This window comes from Podarcis vaucheri (assembly GCF_965113315.1).
Source record: "Podarcis vaucheri genome assembly, chromosome: 1".
In the NCBI taxonomy this organism is placed as follows: Eukaryota; Metazoa; Chordata; class Lepidosauria; order Squamata; family Lacertidae; genus Podarcis; species Podarcis vaucheri.
Window position 1 is genome coordinate 137,860,543 of NC_138759.1, and position 20,518 is coordinate 137,881,060.

The following is a 20,518-nucleotide window of genomic DNA, read 5'->3' on the forward strand; positions in this document are numbered from 1 at the left end:
CTAAAACATAGACTTAGTACTATGTACAGACCACCATACCAGAAAGAAAGAGAGACAGAAAGTGAAACCCAAGCTCTTCTGGCCTATTATTAGGAACCTTCTGCTTGTTTCCAGGCAGAATAGAAGCTTCTAGAAACTTCTAGCTTGCACCAGCTTGTATCACACAGAGAAGCTTTCAGAACCCTCTTGAATTAATTAGAATAGGAAAAATCTCTACACTTTAAGCGAATACTTTCTGTACCAAAAAATGTAAACCTGACAATCTTTACCTTTAAGTTACTCCCAGGTGGTCTTTACCCCATGTGAAGGCTATCCTGAATATCAAACAGACTTGTGCACAAATCCAGTGTTTGGGGATGAGATGGGGAACGGTCTATCATTGAACCACTGACCAATTTTTTTGTGGATCTCATAGTGCCTAGTGGCTTCTGTTATTCTTGCTACAAATACAGGATTAAGTAATGTTTGCTCTGATTCAGCAAATCACTTTTTATGTTCTTAAGCTAGAACATATATTCTAGTATTAGTGAATACAGATTAGTTACTTTTTATTGTCAACAGGTTCTGAGTATGCATCCTTATTTTCTAAATTAAAACATATTTGTGGACCATAGGGATTTCACTTATTTTTTTAAAAAAGTCGAACCATGCAAGATGTAAGTCAGACTGCCTCATTTTAGGGTGAATTACTGTATGCTGTCATTCACATTGTAATCTTGGTCCTTTAAGTTGAGCACATAAAAAAGCTTCCTATCAGTAGCCATATCGTGAGTCACTATTTTGTTTGTTCTCACAGCACTGGGCACAGTATAAGCCAAGATCAGGATTTCTGAGAAGGGAGTATTAGTTACTGACGTTACTTTAAGCATGTAAAGATGGAACTATGGTAAAAGAATTAGATTTACAGGAGATGTGGAGAGTCAATACAATGTTTTACTTCTCAGTTGGAGAGCACAAAACGAAAGCCAAGAATTTCCATCCCACTCCACAACCCAAGAAAATATTTAAATTTATGCTTCTTTCTCTTAAAATTCATTCCCACTGATTCTAAACAGAAATCTTAGAAGTGAACCCCATTGATTTCAATGAAACATGCATGTCAGTAGTGTTTTTAGAACCCTTCTTGAAGCCCAAATCACCAACGCCCAAATGTTGAAGCAGGTAACTTCCTATGGGACAACATGGCTTTATGCTGTGCTACTGATACTGAGAAGCTGAGCTCCTTAACGGGAGCCAAATGAAAACCAGGTCTTGAACCTGGACCTGTTGTGAACTTTGCTTGACATTCCCCGCACACCTACATTTTATTGTACACAGAAGGCAAAGAAGTTTTATCCTGTAGGCTTCCCGTCTTAGGGAAGAGCTTTTAACTTGATTGCTGCTCTCTGGCCGTTTCCCCATTTCTCTGTTTGATAAGTGTGGCCTTTTCCCGCCCTGTATCTCAGCCTTCTTGCCCTGTGGTGGCTAATGGAGATGGACTATGCGATGGGTTACACAGGATGTGTCATTTGCATACATAGGTTTTGCTTAATTATGCTGCTCTGGCTGCAGGCACAGACACATAAGTTTCCCTGCTCTCTGTGTAATAAAATAAAAGATTTATATTTTCATAATTAAATGTAGGGCTGCGGTCCTTACAGTGCTAAATGAGCATTGGAGGCCTGGGCAAAGGCAGTTGTTTGAGGGTGACATACATCAAAGCAGAGAGGAATTAAAAAACTGAAAAGGACAGAGAAAGAAACCTTCTTGGAGACTCATAAACATATTTATGTGGTAATCATATGAACTTAGTCCCTAACCCTCACTCCACAGTGATCAAGATGGCCATACTCCCATCAGTACCAAAGGTTACAGGAGGTCTCTCTCTTCCCATCCCCTTTGTTATATCCTGGGAATTCCTAGTGTTCTAACGTTGCTGTTGGCATTTTAAGGGCCTCAAGTTCACTTCTGAAGCATTGCCTTAATTTTTACAAAAGTTTTTTAAAAATCAAAACATTAGCATCCCTCCTTTTCTTCTAGGTAGCTAACTACAGCAAGTTATAAAAATGAATTACAAACGCATGCACACACAAATATAAAGGTAAAGGGACCCCTGACCATTAGGTCCAGTCGTGACTGACTCTGGGGTTGCGGCGCTCATCTCGCTTTATTGGCCGAGGGAGCCGGCGGGTCATGTGGCCAGCAGGACTAAGCCCGCTTCTGGCGAACCAGAGCAGTGCACAGAAAAGCCATTTACCTTCCCACCTATTTATCTACTTGCACTTTGATGTGCTTTCGAACTGCTTACAGCTAACTCAAGCTAAAAGTCTCCATTCTCCAACTGTTTTGGTAAAAATTCATTAGTTATTAGTTATATCCACATTTCCTACAAGATGCAGCTTAAGGTGGCTTACATGCGGCTAAAATCAGCATGAATATGTGTGTGTTGAGGCTTGTGTTTGCATAGATAGAGATAGATAAAATCGCTTACTAAATTCCGTAAACTTCAGAACAACCAGCAGATTTGTTAACTAGAAGAATAAAGACCCATCAACCAAATGTCTGGCAAAATACAAAAATCTGTTACTTGTATTTTGAAACTATCTGTATTTGGGGGGGGGGGGTGATGGGAGTTGTAGTACAACACCTTCAAGGGGGCCATAAATCCCCATCCCTGTTTTAAAAATCAAGGAAATTAAGGCAACATTGCCACTCAAGAGCTAATCTTACAGGGATCAAGGTGCCAATGCCAAAAGCCATTGGGATATTAGCCTAACAAATATACCTTCCTCTGCTGCCTCAAACTGTCCCCATCCAACCCCAAACAGTCACCAAGCAAATATATTGATTATTTATTTATTAAATTTCTATACTGACCTTCATCCAAAGATCACAGGGCTGTTTACAGCAGAAAATCACAAAAAATGCATAACGTAAGAACAAACAAAAACAATCACACACACACAGAGAGAGAGAGAGAGATTAAAATGCCATAGATTGTTAAATTACCCAAAGGCCTGGGAGAAGAGGAATGTTTCTGCCTGGCATCCAAAGATATATAATGGTGATGCCAAGCAAACCTCCCTGGGGAGAGCGTTCCACAATCAGGGAGCCACTGCAGAAAAGGCCTTTACTCATGTTGCCACCATTCAAGACTCTTGCGCAGAAAAAGGACCTCAGATGATGACTGCAGAGTCCGCATTGGTTCATGTTCCTTCTCAGTAGCGCCACCACTACACATGTTTCACTTTTATGGCCACATCTAATATGGCAGTGTTCTGGTTGGTATAGTTTCTCAGAAAAATGTGTGGAACCAAGGGGCACACGATTACAGGAACTTTGGCTGTGTTGATCCCTCTTGTGAAATTTACTGGCAGGAATAAAGACTGAAGATAAATATCCATATGGCTCAGTATAAGCTTTCTTACACTTCCTTATATGTCGGAACAAAGGGTATCTTTTTATGTTCATGCTAATTACATAACAGTAGCTCAGTGAGTCATAGTTGATAGAATTGATTTCTAAAGCTGTCACTAAATAAATAGCATGAAATATTTTTGGAGCGAATGTGCACCAGAAATCGGATAACCCAACTGCTGTTTGGTACATTTGAATGTGTCTCCTGGTTGTTCCTCTGCTTGCCATTCTAAAACAGGGTGCCCCTCAGCTATTAAGATACCTGAAATACTAGTTTTAGCTGCAAGGTATGGGATTTGCTCCATGCAAATAAACTGAATATGTAGGAGATTTAAAACAATGAAAATGGATTTTCAGCACAGCATAAAACTGGCATTCTCTTCCAACAGATACAACAATGGCAAACTCTGCAAATGAGTTCAACATCACACACACACACACATTTTCTGTGGTACCTCGGGTTAAGTACTTAATTCGTTCCAGAGGTCCGTTCTTAACCTGAAACTGTTCTTAACCTGAAGCACCACTTTAGCTAATGGGGCCTCCTGCTGCCTCTGCACGATTTCTGTTCTCATCCTGAAGCAAAGTTCTTAACCCGAGGTAATATTTCTGGGTTAGCAGAGTCTGTAACCTGAAGCATGTGTAACCCGAGGTACCACTATATTATTATTTACCAGGAGGGAAGACATTTTTCCTAATTAGGGCTGTGCACAAAGGATGTCTTAAAATTCTCCACACTCTTTGTGGGCAGAAGAACTGGAGAGACCATTTCACTTCATTTCTCCAGGGGGAGGAAAATTGATCTAGCAATTAATAGGGGGGTGGGGATTAGTGGCAGTTGCACAGTTAATTTGTTTTTTCCTAACTTTTTGTCTCCCTTTTGCCTTCTTTCAAGGGAGCAAGAGAGCGAAAAACTCTGGACATTTTTAAGGGGGAAAAGTATTTGGAGACATTTCAGCTCAGCTCTAATACTAAATTTCAAAGTCTCAGATACTGGAGTAAGCAGTGGGGGGGGGAGAGTGAAGGATTTCACGTGAATAATCTAACATTTAAATGATCTGTAGCATTCTGGGCACTATTAGAAACACTGGCTTCCCCAGTCATAAAGATTGACATGTGACTGGATGAAACCTCTTCTAGCCCACTCCATTGTTCCCCAGAGAGAGCTCGCCAAGTAAGCTGCATACAACTCTTAGCATTTCTGGTACTTCCTCCTGTTCCCTTCATCCTGCCAGATAGCTACGCCTGTGGGACTGGCATGCTCAGAAGTCAGTGGTGGTGTGGCAAGGCTCAGTGCCAGCTCCATTACTCACACTTTATCCTGCGATTTCTCCCTTGTCTGTAATCTCCACCCGCTACCCTTTTTTATTTTTTCCAATTGATCCGTGCAGGTGAGTCAGAAAAACCTGCTTGTCCACAAACCTGTTCCTTCTTGCCAAACATTGGTCCTGGTTCTTGTAGATTCTAGGAATAGATTATCAAAATAAGATGTCAAGTAGAGCTTGTTCATGTGCAACACCCCCACCCACCCCCCAAATGTGCATTTCATTCAATATAAAATAAAGGTCCTCTGGATATTTATAAACAGAGCTCCCACTTGCACACTCCTTCATAGTTGGTGTTTTACTTTCTCCTTTCCTTATTTTATTTATTTTATTTTATTTATTAAAAAGGTTTCTTACCCTCCTCTTCAGTCATAAGGATCCCAGGGAGATTTATAGATTGAAAATAGAAATAATGTCAGACATAATTAATAAAAAAGGAAGATGATTTGTTTTAAGATAACACAAATGATTCTAGCATTTAAAAAAGCAGCTTTAAAAATCAAAATAAAAAGCTTGTTCACCTGGTGCCAGAAAGGCATGAGGTGAGTCTCCTTGGGGAGGGCATTCCATAATGGGGGGGGGCCCACAACAGAGAAGGTTCTCTCTCCAGTTACTATGTGTCTCATTTCAGATGGTGGGGGGACACGGAAAAAGGCCCTTGAGGAAGTGCTTAAAACTCTGATTCCTGTCCTGCCTACATAAATGGGTCTCTCTCTGCAACAAAATGTCACAGTGTGTGGAGTGCCTGCATTCAGGGTTCTAGTCACTCCATTGCATTTCCCCTCCCCTCCGGTGGCTTTTGTTTTTTTGTTCATTAGAGTTTGGGGGGTGCTCATTTGTGTCCATTAAAATTATTGATTTATTAATAATATTTATTAGCTGCTTTTGCCTCTCCCTCTGTGTGTGTGTGTGTTGGAACTTGACTGACTGTACAAAGTGTTAAACCAGGAGGGACACATACAGGCCCTGAACCACCAGTCCTTGGGTGAACTACCAGCTCTTCAGATCTTTGAATGATTAGTGCAAATGCCTGGTTAAGTTTAAGAAACCACCTTGTGCATGGAAACATGACTTATCAGAGTTTCTGATCATAAAAAGAGTTCCTAAATGTGTTCTATTGAATATGCTCTAAAGCCCAATGCAGACCTTTGCACTAATCGCACAAAGATCTGACGAGCAGCCAGCCTTCCTGTGGGTGTTGGCGGCAGGCTTTGCTTGCACACTCATCACTTCACATCTTGAGATGAACGCCTGAACACATTGTGTCAGTCGCTCACCATTCCTTGTCTTTGAGTTATTATTGAGCTGTCTTGGAAAGGTGTCCTCTCCCGCTGGAATTTTTCCCTTAAGATTTTTCTTGCCTCTGGAAATCTCAGGGTTAGCCCAAATTGGTTGGTTATTTATGGGTGGGTAGTGTGCCTTGGCTACGTGTGTGGGAGCACAGGAAAACTTGAACTGATATTGGGTGGAATGGTAGAGACTTTGCTATTAGACAGGCTTCCTCAACCTTAGCCCTCCAGATGTTTTGAGACTACAGTTCCCATCATCCCTGACCACTGGTCCTGCTAGCTAGGGATCATGGGAGTTGTCGGCCAAAAACATCTGGAGGGCCGAGGTTGAGAAAGCCTGCTATAAGATGTAAATGCACCCACCCTCTAAGTTTGGAGGCCCATCAGGCTGCCACTTGTGGAGGCCAGACAACAAAAGAAGGATGTTGCCTTTATGCTCCTCATGTGGAAGCATCTGGCTGGCCACTCTTGGAAAGGGATTAGGTAGACCTCTGGCCTGATCCAGGAGAGACTCTTTCTGCATGTTATGTTCAAGGATGAAGCAACACTCTTGACCTCCTGCTCACATTGCTTTTACACAGCTATAAAACCTAATGGTCCTTTGCTCTTAAGTTCTTTCATTATAGCAGCTTTCTCAGACTTGTTCAGTAACATCCTTACTTTCCACATTTAGTACATTCTTGTTGCATATGTCTAGAACCAAGAAGAAGGTTTTATACTCTCAAGGAAAATACAAGTTCAAGCAAACATTTTGGCAGGCTGCTGCAGATAAATGAAGATTTATATTCAGGTTGTGGCCCTCAAGCCCTTGGCAAATTGCCCATATGTTCTTTGATGTTAAGAGAAAAACCTTACACTGACATAAGTTAAAGAGCTGATGTAATCAAAAGCACCTGTGTGTGTGTGTATAGGCAGGCCTATTCATCTTCTGCAATTCCATGCTGGGAGATAGATGGAATTACATATACAAGGGGCTTTGAGAACCTCAAATTCAGTGCCAGGTCCACATTTTTACCCCCCCTTCTCTGTTGCCCCCCATTATGCAGCACTTTTGAGTTCCAGACAGTGGTAAAGGAGACGGGGGTCTGAAGGAGAAGACAGGTGAGGAGTGGTGGCTGCTCCTCATCACCCGTTATTCCTTCATTCACCCACCCACCTGTGGTAAGGTGAGTGGTAATGGCAGTGAAGAGGGGGCTCCAGGTGCTTTTGATGACCCATACTAGGGTGCTGGAACCTTGGCCATTGCCCAAGGATGGCCACCCAGATACCAGCTCCTCTCAGAGTCCACTTATTTTTTCTCATTATTATTCATTCATTTGTTAATCTTTTCCAAGCCTATTTGGTTGTGCAGAAGCACCTAAAAACAAAATGGTCAAAAAGAGGAGTAAGATTTGTACATGTGTGAAGATATGGAAATTTAGATTCAGTCACTATAATCTAAATAGAAATGCGGTACATTTCACCATAGAGGAAAAGACTGACCAGGTGATGTGCGGATCTGCTCACTCAGCTGCCTAGGTGCTAACTGCAGATGGGCAACTTCCGATCTTTTCTTTAAACTGGACTCCTTCAGGGAAGAAGGTCCTCTGGCAGCTGTAAAACGCAATATGTGAGCACCCTGTTTGAAACTACATTTGCCGGTAGTTTCTGCTCAGTCCTTCAGGAGCTTTTTTGAAGGTAGAATGGCTTCTTTTCTTGTTTGTTGATGTTCCCTCTGCTCCTGCATATTCACCAGTGTTAGTTAGATCCAGCTGATTATTTACAGCCAACTTACATTCATCACATTATTTTCATTACATTCATTACATTATTCATTACATTATTTAATAGCCAACTTACAACTTACATTCAGAGAATGTAATTTTTTTCCATGCAGAGACCACTGACCTTTGGTTTGAAAGAAATGGGTTGAGTTGAACCGAGGATATAGTTCAACTGTAACTATAACAGCCGTGAATGCTTCATTCTTCTATTCTTGTTGTCTTAAAATTCCTCTGTCTAATCCTTTCGTTCATGATATTTTGTGTCCTTTGGTCTGGTTTTCATCACACCTGCATTTTTCCCCTCTCCATTTGCTTTGTATGGTTTTACTGTCTGAGTTCCTTCTGCCTTTGGGTTTCACAACTGTATATAACAACACAGACAAACCTGTGATCTTTTAAGGAATGGCAGGAAATTCTCCAGAAGGATTGGGAACAATACTATGTCGAACAGGAATTGCTGCATTTCATATTGTAAGCTGGTTGTCAAACAACCAAAGGTTCTTCACTATACCAATATATGTTTCTCCCCAGTCCCTGCAAGACCCTGCAAGACATTTTAAAGATCCTGCGATTAGAAGTGCTCTAATTTGTGCCATGTTTGCATAACTGTTTGATTTCAGGTGTATGAGAAATGTTTTTGACCTTGGCAGTGGGATGTCTGATGCAGACCTCAGTACTCATCTGGGTTTACGTGATCCACTCCAGATTTCTTATGTCAGTTGGAAGTCATCTCTACTAAAAATAGTTTTAATTCACAAATCAAGCTTAAAGGGAGGGTCCATATAAAGAAAGAAGTTATTTGTCTATATTTTTGCTAGCTTCTTTCTTGATACCTATGAAAAATGAGGTATCCCATTCCAGGGTGTTTTGGCAGGCCTAGCTAGATTCACTATACTAGGTGTAAGAAAGAACCAAACATCCTGTGAATGGGTGCATGAAGCAAAGTTCTAGAGGAGGGTTTCCCAAACTTGGGTCTCCAGTTGTGTTTGGAGTACATTTTCCACCATCCCTGACCACTGCTCCTGTTAGCTGCTAGGGATGATGGGAGTTGCTGTCCAAAAACCGCTGGAGACCCAAGTTTGGGATACCCTGTTCTAGTGAATGTCACAGATAATTAAAGCTTGTGACAGCAGCCATTTTGTGTTTAGTTGTGAAACTAACTACACAATTTTGGCTGGTGGGAGAGAGTTCTATTAATCAGTCTCATTTACAAAATGTACAGCAGCAAAAATATGGTAGCTGATATATATAAAGTATCTAGAAAAGAGAACTGATTTGTCTGGCAGCATTCCTGATGCTAACTGAGGAATCCACCCCTTTGTTGCTTGTGTGATCTGTAAATCTCCAGTTAGGAATGGTCAGTATCAGTGCAAATGAAAACTGAGTAACTTCAGCAAGTTTCTTAGTCATGATACGCTAATGCAAAGAAACAAACAACAAAAAAGGATCAAGTAACAAAGAAACCTCTCTTCCCTCCAACAGTACACAAACTTAGGATCTTTCATGCATCTAATTGTTCTAAAAATGATCAAGGGTTTGGAGTCTCTTCATTCTTAGGAAAGACCAAAGTGTATTTCAATATTGAGACTCACAGAACATCCACCATCATCTGAGAAATTTCACAAACCTAAACAAATTTATCTTCATCACATAGTTGTGAACCGTAAGAAGAAAACACCCCTTTAGCAGATAGAGGAGCAATGACTTGCCTAAGCTCACATAGTTTTGTCACAGGAATTATGTTCAGATCTTCCAAGTCATCATACTATTTTAGCCAAAATGAGTTTTCTAAGTTTGACCTTGCTACATAGCGAGTGCTGTTGCAGACAGCACAGCCAAACCTATGAAGGTGGACAAACTGGACAGGACAACGTTCTGGGATTTTAAAATAGGCTACAACTTTATTGATTCCAGATGTAGGTTAGATTTGGCTTAGGCATTGGGTGTACAGTAGATCCCTCTCAGCCCCCCTGTTGGAATGCTGATGCCTTGGCTTTTGGATGGAGACTTCGGGTACCCTGTTATCACATTGTTCTGAGGTGGGGATGGTACACAACTTCAGCTCCTTACCTGATGTTAAACTAAAAGGATTCCACCCAATGCCTTATCTGCCAAAGCTGTGACTTTTCCTATGAGGAAAGCAAACCCCTCAAACAGGGCCAATCTGTTTGCACTCAAATTCCTTCTCAGCTCTGAAAATGGCAACCGTTATAGAACCACAACAAAGCCAATAAACACAGTATCTAGGAAGGAAAAAGTTAGCATACAAAACCCACAGCATTTCTGAATAGAGTAGGAAGGGAGGGATGTTCTTTGTCCAACTGCGGTCCTTGGGGTCAGCCACAGCCAGCCTTTACAGGCGTACCAGAGTGAAGCCTGCTCCACCTCAGTCCGTTGTCAAGCCACACACACTCAGCCTGGCCAGATTGGCCACCATTCAAATAAACAGATGGCAGAAAATCTTGCCAACCCAATGGCTGGCCTGGGAATTCCCCAACTGCTGGCCTCCTAGCCTTGCTCCCCAGGGATTAGAGCCCACCACAATGGGCTGCAACAGCCACCTACCCCATGACTGGGCAAGCAGCCATTCCCACCTATTCTGAATCATTGTTTTCAACTTCTTAGTTAATTGAGTTGCTTTTTTTATCAGGTTTTATTATAAGGATCAGATGTTCTAGAACGGTTACTGGCAAAGGATGAGCAAGAGCGGATGGACAGGTTCCTGTGTTCTGCTCACAGAGAAAAGATGGGTTCAAAAGTGATGTGTTGCCCTCCCTTCTTGTTACTGTTCAAAAGCTGCCACCTAGCAACAGGTCCATCATGCAGACAGTGGGATAAGCACCCTCAATATACCCAGCATGCTTAAGTCTAATTAGTGTATGAGAGGTTTAACACCACAGAGAAAGCTGTTCTGAGAGGCTTAGCTATGTCACTTCACCTTACTTTGTGTAATCAAGCTTATTATCTTTTTTTTTTAATGATATTTATTGAAAGTTTAAGATTACAGAAAAAAGTAAGAAAAAGAGAGAAAAAAGAAGTTATATATAGAACAAAGCACACAATACATCAAAGCAAAAACAAAAACAATTAAAAACCCATCCAATATTTCCATATCTTTATCTTTCATTAACTTGTTTCATCGACCTCCTCACACCTCCCTTTTTTGTATTCTAGTTATTAATTATTTCAGCAAATCCTTTCCATCTTTCACTATTTTCTGTCATTTAATTGTCTTAATTTATTTTAACCTTATCTTACCATAAAAAACCCTGAAACTTATTTGTACATAACTCCTTATAACATTTCTACTAAAGCCATATAGTTTCATTCGAACATTTTTCTAACACTCATTAATTTTACAGTATTCCTCTAAATAAATTTTTAAACTTTCTTCCAATCTTCATCCACCGTCTCTCCCCCCTGGTCTCGGGTTCTGTCAGTCCTTTCTATCCATTCCATATAGTCCATCAACCTGGTGACCTTCTGTCCGAGGCTCTTCACTCTCTTCCATGTCCCTTCTGCAGATCTTCTTCATATTTATACCTGCACTTTACTTTGTCTTCTGCTGATCTTGTTCTTAATTTCCTTCCTTTAGCACTGAGGAGTAGATCTCGGGGAGACTCCAACCTAACAATGTCTTTATCCCTTCTCGACAGGTCAGCCCATTCTCCATAGTCAGAACTAAAATCCAAAGAATATTTCAGAGCATGTTTCAAAATTCCTCCACAGCTGAAGGCTCCCACCAGTCCAATCTCCCCCGGCCCAAAACCAGGTCCCAAAAGCCAGAACGTCCCTGCATAAGGGGATCTATCCAGCTTTCCTTCTCCAATCCAAGCGGGACTCCATCTCTCCAAATCTGGCTTTCTCCAGATTCGGTCATCAAAAACAACAGCTTATGTTCATACAAGGCTGAGGCTCTCTCCACTTGTATTACTTGAGGTTCAACAACAACCTCCTCCTTTATCTTCTCCACAGCTTGCCATGTCAAAACAGATTCCTGGGTCGGTTCCTGAGTAGTTTCTGTATAAGTATTCACTTTTTGTCCCAAATCAGTCATTTTTTGTCCAAAATTGTCAATTTTAGTAATCATCACATCCGTCTTCTCATGAAGCTGTTCCAATAAGGCCCTTGTCTTGCAAAAAGCTATCACTAAGGCTTCTTCTGTCCACATTCTTGTCCAAGGTCAATGTCTAATTCTCACGGTCTTTAATCTCTGCAGCTGGAGAATTCCCCAGCTCCACTCCTGCAACAGTTTCAAAAGCTCCCTCTAGGGGAAACAATTTCTATTTGTATCCGTCCTTTTACAAGCAGGTCCAGCAACAAAGTTATTTTCGATTTTCAGATATTTTGCTCCTTTTAAGCGCAAAAGGAAACATTGGAGTCAATATGTTTCTCTTATTTGACTATCTGTCAACATACGTTTTATTCACAGTCAATGAACTTTCCCAAAACGTTGCTTCTTGGCAGCCCGTTCCCAGGTTCAAAACGGTGGTAATTTATCTTTCTTCACTCTCTCTCCTGCAGGCTTAAACAATCTAAAATTTCCCCCCTCTTCTCCTACTTCCAAGGGGGGGTTTAGTAATTTTAGCCGATGGAGGTTTAATCCTTTACAAAAGACTTTCCAGACTTTAGCTTGCAATGACTTTGCTTCAATCTATTTACAAAAGTGGAAGGCGGACTTCCGGTTTGGAACCTTCCCGCTTCGGTGCCAAATTAAGATGTTTAATAATCCAATTTTCCGTTCTACTCACGGGTAGTTGTTTAGAGTCCAATTGTCCACAGGAAAAAGTCAGCGCTCTCTGGCAACAGCAGTTCGGCTTCACTCCATGAAAAGAGCAGTCGTTTCGAAGCACTGCGCCACTCACCCCACGTCGCTCCAGATCCCCGAAACCGGGTTTCCCTGCGAGTAGGGGAGGCACAAAAGGTGCCAGCCGAATCCCACGTCCACAGGCTTCTCCCGCCTGTGGTTTTTAAATGGGTCTCTGCCTCGCCGTGGCAGTCCAGACCCTGATTTCCACGAAGCGGATTCCTCCCGATCAGAGGAAATCCGCCATTGCCGGAGGCGCTAACCCGGAAGTCTCCGAGCTTATTATCATAACCCCAGTCTACCTGAGAAGCTCAGTGTGTGAAGAGGTTTGAGTTGGCTCTCATCAGCCACTCTTAAATTCCTATGTGGAACTTTCACCACTTTATAACTAAGGTGGGTTTTACAGCCTGTGCAGCTTTTCTGACTGATGTGTGGAAAAGCAAATGAATCTGACCTTTGAAGAGTTTGTAAGTAAACTATTTTTAACTTCAAAAGAAAAAAAAAGATCAGAAGTTCTAGAACCCAACATTTGCATTTAATTAAGTGTGTATTTAAGGTGCTTCAAGCTTATACATGAAAACATAAATTGTGAATAGGACAAGGATGTGTTTGCTATTATGTTTATCATACACAAATACTCGCCATGGAGCTACGACTGACTTTAGTTCCCTGTTGAGTGCATCCTGCCCTAAATGTTAATTATATATATCATTATATATTATATATTGGTATCAAACTGCCTGTTAAACTTTGAGTATGTTAAGTGTGAGTGTTTCAGATTTACCTCCCCAGCAACAATAAAAACTGGAAACTTCCACTTCAAAGATACAATACAATAAAATGGATTCTGGATTCTGGGTGGAATCCCTTGAGCATGGCAGCTAGGTTGGAGAGGGAAGTATGGTGAATAAAATCAGTTTCTCGTTTTCTTTTTGACAAGCAGATATAGCCATCTTGCTTGCTAAGCTTTTCTGCTAACATATATGTTTGCAAATTTGTACTTGTCACCTAGAAAGATGGTGGTGATAACATAGCACCTGCAAACCTTACAGAGGGCCAGAGTTTCACACCTAAACTAAAGTTCACTCTGAGCAGTTCAGGATGTGGTATTGGAGCTGCTTTTGAGTTGAAAAGAGGTATAACAAACATCTGCTTGAATCTATTCATTTCATATGCAACCATTTCCTTGCACGTCCATCCAGAGTCAATTATGGTTTGTTAACTTAGATACATCCAAACAAATGGCTGTTTTAATTCAAACATTTTAAGTATAATATTTAAGGCTCAAAATACTATTGATTTGTAAGTTTTGATACTGATTTCTTATCAGTATTTTACCTATATAGCTATCACTTGTTACACACCAGAACTAAAGCCATTAATTAAACTGAATAATTCAATGGCTACGTGCCAGACCCCACCCCCAGCTGCAGCTCTGCATAGTTGACACAGTGCACCCGCACCATTTGAATGGCAATGTTCATCAACATTGGAGGGGGGCCCTTGAATATTTTATGGGGGGGGTGAAGGAACCTTTGCCCCCAGGAGCTGGCTCCAAAGGAAGGGAAAGAGGGAGGGTACTCTTCAAAAGCACCGCTGAAAGCTGAAATTCACTATGCATTCTTCTAACAGTTCCTTCACACTGGCAGGATATCTTTTAGGATTTCTAGCCTTTTCAAGCATAAAAACAAACAATCCACAGTCTGAGTTCTGATCTTCTCTTTCTTCTGATCTTATAGGCATTGTTAAGTGTCTGTTGTTTTGTGATGCAACAGTAAAAGTAATTCAAATGGCAAAGGACACTTCTACAAAAGTCTGATGAAGACAGACATCAAAATCGGACACCCAGACATTCTATTTACGGGGAGGGTACCTAATTTCTGGTGCCTGTCCCTAGCAAATCTGTATCTTTATTCCTGTTCTGCCTTTGGGAGAAAATTTGAAGATGCCCTGTTTTAAAAAAAGTGTGCGTGTGTACACACACACACACGTGCCTGCATGCACAAGTTTCCCTATTTTGATCCCTTCACAAGACCTAGTCCATAAAACATTAAAAGCAATCCAAATATGTTTAAAAATCAAAATCAAAGATAAAAGATAAACACACAATCAAACTAAAAGCAGAAAAAGGAACCAAAAGAGCAGAGTTAAATATGTACTAAATAACAGTTCTATAAACACTTACCTGGGAGAAAGAACCGTTGAACTCAATGGGTCTTACTTCTGAGTAGATATGAATTGATGTCATTGTAAAACAGCCGCAGAATTAAAAGCTTGCTGACAAAGATAAATCCTCAGCTGGTGCAGATTATGTTTTGATTTGCAGGCAATTGAAGTACAACTGCATCCACTGCAACATTAAACATTTTAGCAAACTTGTGTAAGTTTTTAAGGGAACAATACTGTTTCAGTTAGTAACATGTGTTTCTGAAGCCATACAGCACAAGCTATTGCAGCATAAATGACAACAGTGAAGTTTTTAATGTCTGATGCTTTATTATGTGTTTATATTTTGTTGGAAATCACCCAGAGTGGCTGGGGCAACCCAGTCAGATGGGCAGCATATAAATAATAAACTTCTTCTTCTTCTTCTTCTTCTTCTTCTTCTTCTTCTTCTTCTTAGTTATGCTCAAGCAATTGCCCTCAGTTTGAGAATGGGGATGGTATATGTACACAATTAAGATGTTAAACATTTGTCTAGTTCCAATGGTCTAGTAATCTGGAGGGCATTTCACTCTAGCCTTTTTGTTAGTTCTGAATAAAATTTACATCTGGCAGTGAGCCTTTTCCAGACCAGTAGAAACGAATTCAGTTGTTAACTGAAGGTATTTGCATGAACTTCTGGGTTCCCCCTCAGTGTCCATAAATCAAATTTAAAAGTTACACTGATTAGACTGTACGTCATATTACAAAAATCACTCCTTTCTCTATATATTGGTAAATATTGCTTTGTCAGAAGTAATACATTCCAGACTAAAAGGCATTTTTAGGCCCTTGTTGCACATTCCATAGGAGTGGGAGCAATTTGTTCACACACACCCCACCTGGAGTTTCATGCGAAGGGGGAGGGATGCCTCTCCCCCTCCCACGGGACTTGGAAAAAAGGGAGAGAGGAAGCTTATTTGTACTTTGTCTTTAAAATATAATGTCAAAAGAAGTAGGAAGGTAGTTCCGTCTAGGCTTCCTCTCTTGCCACCTCTCTCGAGTGATGACCTTGGACTTGAATGCACTTTCTAAGATTCTTTATCTTTCAGAGTTTAAGCAGTACAAAGCATTGTTTTCCTTACTTCAGTTTATAAGCCAATTTGTTCTTGGTGAATTCAATTTTGTGCTTTCCTGTTTCAGGGTGATTATCTATCATAAATGGAAATATTATTTCTGCTGCATACATCCCATGCCCTGCTCCCTCCAAAATTAAGAATGAATGAGAAAGAATGCTTCTTCCTTACCAAGAAACATTAGCAAGAACTACAAAAGCTTGTGACACAAATAGCCTCCTGAGTGCAAGGCTGCAGACGCTTACCTTCTGAGAGGCAGGTGCCAATGATGGGCAGGTCCAGAGGGCAAAGCAAAGACTGTAAACTCACATTTCATGCAGCCCTCTCTGTCCTCCATCCAGGCAGGCAGGAGGCATTGTCAGAGTTCAGGGACACATTCCAGCCAGGCAGAAACACTCAGGATATGAAGCAGGCTTAAATGGGAGGTGTGATCAGGGGAGAAGGCTGAGGGTCTCATCCAGCCCACAGTCCTCCACCCATGCTTTAGACGGGAGATAACAGATCTCCGTATCTGATTTCATATGACTTCAGGTTACTGGCAGGTGAGTGTGGCTTGCCCAAAAAGGTCTCCTGGACCAAATTCAGAGGTCTGGCAGGCCTAATTAGTCTCGTAGCCTGGAGGCTCTCCGCCACTGGCATAGAGACAATGACATGCTTCCCTTCCCTTTCATAAGGACATAGACACCCCTCAAAGCTGCCACACCAGTGTCATAACTGATAGTTGTACAGATGCAATGCAACAACGTCTGATGTTGCACTTCATCAGCCGCATCTTGTCCCTGTCTCCATTTTGTTTTGCAAAACCATTAGAAACATAAGGATGGTCTGATATTATCCCATAGCCCTGCTTTTAAAAAGAGTATAGGCATAAGAGTCTCCCCAAGCCCCTGTGACGTGTCTTGTAATCTTTCCCTCATTGTTATTTTGATGCAAAGGAAAAATTATTTGTGGCTACAGGTAAATGTATTTAAACCACCCTGTGTTGGCCTTTGTGGGTACTACACACTTCTGTAACATTTCGTTGCTGTATATTCATGGTGTGGGTGAATGACTGGTAGGGTAGTGATGAAGTGAGGTAGAGAAAAGGGAAATGAGCAAAGGTTAGAGGGTGGAATAACTTTTGTAGGCGTTTTCCTACTCTATTTTTGTAACTGCAAGGTGCCCTGGCAACACTGATTTAACCTGAAGCCTCTCTTCTTTCCACAGTGGGTAAACCTCACAAGTGCAACTACTGCGGACGGAGTTACAAGCAGCGCAGCTCTCTGGAGGAGCACAAGGAACGCTGTCACAACTACCTTCAGAATGTCAGTATAGAGGCTGCTGGGCAAGTCATGAGTCACCATGGTGAGTGGAAGCCTCAGTCCTGAGTACTTTTGACAGCACTCCCTTTCCCCCCTTTTTGTGCTATTCCTAGCAATCCACAAAAGTGAAAGAATTGGGAACATGTACTTAAATAGACCCACAATGATCCAAACATTTAATATAAACTCAAGCCTAAAAAAAATAGTGTAACAAAGACTTGTTGTGAATTATGTTTATTGTTAATTTAGTGCAGTAAGTAGCTATGAAAAGGAAAGCTAGCTGCAATGGGGAGGGGGGAAATACCCCAACAAGGTCAAAGGGGAGGATATAAATGAATTTATCCTGGTCAAGCTACTAGCCATAGGCACACATAATCTCTGAGGAAGCACATGGACCCGTTCCGGGTCACGTGGCCAGCGTGACAAGCTGCATCTGGCGAGCCAGCGCAACACACAGAAACGCCGTTGACCTTCCCAGTAGTAAGAGGTCCCTATTTATCTACTTGCACCCGGAGGTGCTTTCGAACTGCTAGGTTGGCAGGCGCTGGGACCGAGCAACGGGAGCGCACCCCGCCGCAGGGAATCGAACCGCCGACCATGCGATTGGCAAGTTCTAGACGCTGAGGTTTTACAGCGCCACCCGCGTCCTGCATCATGGCAAACTAGTCAGCAAAAAGAAAGACCCCAACAAACCCAAGTGAAGGAGACATGCAAGAGGGAAGAGAGTGGGAAGCGCAGGTGCCCATTACAAATGCTCCCAATTGCCAAACCATGGTTTAATGCTAAGTGTGAATTGTAGCCAATGCTTTGGGGCAACAGCAGCCAGTCCATCAATTCCACTTCAATGAATAGGATTTAAGCTGTGCTGTGCTGTGCTGTGCTGTGCTGTGCTGTGCGCAACTTTGAATCAGGCAACACAAGAATGGGAAAAAGTCACCCCTTCACAACAACTTTTTCTCTAGAACTATGAAGAGAACAGGAACCATAAGTCTGTCAGGAACTGTGGCAATCACAGTTAAATGAAATCAAGTAGGCTTTAGTGCTATTTCAGTTTTGATTAATAAGCTTGTTGTGCTGCCCATAGAGATTTCTGGAGCCAGCATTCACAACCCACCATCACTGCTGCACTGGATTCTGGGGGCCCTCTGAATGTTTGTGGAAAGTCTGATTTTGTTCTTCGTTTTTGTCTAAAAAGAGTTGCTGAGACTCTTAGCACTGCTGGAAATCACACATCTGCCCTAAAAGACCTTCTCTCTAGTCTTTGATGTGTGAGAGCTGGTTGTACCTGGATGGTAGCTTTTCAGAGACTCAGAGGTTATATAATAACGGTAATTTCCTGCAGTACACAGTCATGTTTCCTCTCCTGCTATGGTTTCTAGTCAAACTGCTTTATTTATGGAGGCTTGTAATGATTCAGTCTATGATTCCCCTGGAAAGCCCCCAAAGCAGGAAAATCTGGAAGTATATTTATGTATGTTTCTGGTCCAGCTTTCGTGTGCTGCTATTGGACAGTGCCCATGAAACTTCTCCACCTCTCCAGCCTCAGAGCAGTTTATTAATTATTTTCAAGGGTTAATTTTAGGTTTTTGTAGCATTCAAAAGGATTAGTTCTTATTTGAAGAAGCCCTCGTGTCACACACACACACCGCCCCCTTTTAATGCATTTACCAGGGGAAATGTGCTCAAGAGACATACCGGTACTTGTGCTTTGTGCCATTGTGTTGGTACATCAGTCAATGCACTCTGGCCCCAGAAATTATTGGCTGGCATGCCTAACTTAAATCTTGAATTTAAAGTCTTGTTTCAATATTCTATGACTGCGGTTACACCTGGGCAGGGGAAGAAATAGAGTAGCAGTGAACCTCTGTGTCCCACATTATGAAAAGGGCTGCTCAGAGCACTACAGACTCAGTCACTATCATTGTGGTTTTCTTTGGTTGTGTTTTATTATCTTGTTGTGCTATGTACTAGCATCCTCAAACATATGTGCATTACACATTGCTCGATTGCATGTCCATTGTAAAAATGAGCATTGTAAAAAATGTTGATTTAAATTAAAAACCTATGCTGAAAACCTCTGCACTCTTACTTCATTGGGAATAAGACCTGTTGAACATAGTGGGCCTTATTTTTAAGAATGCATAGGCACAGGCTGCACAAATTCATAACAATTGCTTAGAAACTTTGAGTTGGTTTTGACTTAAACCCCACACCATCAGAGGGAAACAAGGATGCAGACTTTAATCATCTGCATGTCTCAGTCATATTGAAAGTAAATATGAGTTCTGGTTTTTATTGTTGTTATTTGAGCTTCCCAACCTTCCATTTATTTCTCTACTGGCAGTTGGACTCCTGTGGCAAATGAGCGATCTTTGTGTGTCTCAGCAAGAGCATACTATGCAATTAAAAAAAAGAAAGTTTACAAAATAAATGAGGTTCTAACATTTGGCTTTCCTTGGCAGCCAACCTACAAATAGATAAACGGAATGGATTGTCAGTTGGACAGTTTCCATGAGCCAGATATTTCCCTCCCACCCCCAGGAATCTTTTACCAGGAAGAGGAAGAGAAAGAACACACTATTTTGTGGGTTCTCCTGCCCCTTTTATTTTTTATTTTAAATTTCCAGCATAAAGCTGTGATCACATCAGTGAAATCAGTGTAAGATGTGATCTACCTGTATTCATAAGCAAAAGGTACTTCTAAAGTTTAATGTGGAAGATCAAATCTCTCCCCCCTCTAATATCAGACATGGGTTGGACCAGTTACAGGTGTTCAGTGGTATTAATAGTTTCTGGGTTTCATAGCTAGGCCTGACTCAAATTAAGTCATGTTTATAGCTCTCTTCTGAATTCCTGCTCTTTTGTCAGTTTCCCCTTTTAATTGTGGGAGTTGGGGGGTTCATGAAAAGCCATTAGTAGGCAATGAATAATAGGAACAAATCAAAAGTAGTATTCCCTGCAAATCCTTCTCCACAGCCACTCCCAAGCCATCGTCAGACCCAGTTCAAGAATAAGTGTCACCAATGCAGAGAGCTTGTTGTGCTACAACTGAGCCTTCATGGCAAAATCTCCCTCTCTCTTGCTGCTCCTTTCTCCAGCTCCTCATGGTGAAAATTTACAAAGGTCCTCAGAAGAGAAAATAGTCCAAACAAGGTGTTACTGTACTTGGATAACCTGATTAGCAACTACATCTGGGGCATTAAAAATTAAATACCATGGGTAGTCGGGTGGAAATGACGGGTTTTAGCAAAACTGCAGCATGCAGGGAGGGGAGGTTCATTCTTCCCTCCCCAGCTCTGATCCCAATGAAAACTGCACATGTACACGCAGCCTAGTATTTTATTTTTGAAAACCCCAGA

The 20,518-nt window shown here is 41.5% G+C and overlaps 1 protein-coding gene across 6 annotated transcripts in view; it reads left to right on the forward strand.

Annotated features, from left to right (window-relative positions):
- IKZF2 (IKAROS family zinc finger 2) overlaps window positions 1–20,518 on the forward strand; it is a 110,193-nt gene that overhangs the window by 75,415 nt on the left and 14,260 nt on the right. For all 6 annotated transcript variants that reach the window (XM_082228159.1, XM_082228160.1, XM_082228161.1 and 3 more), the window contains exon 6: window positions 17,065–17,202. In XM_082228159.1, the coding sequence (XP_082084285.1) occupies window positions 17,065–17,202 (138 nt within the window). The remainder of the gene's footprint in view (window positions 1–17,064; window positions 17,203–20,518) is intronic.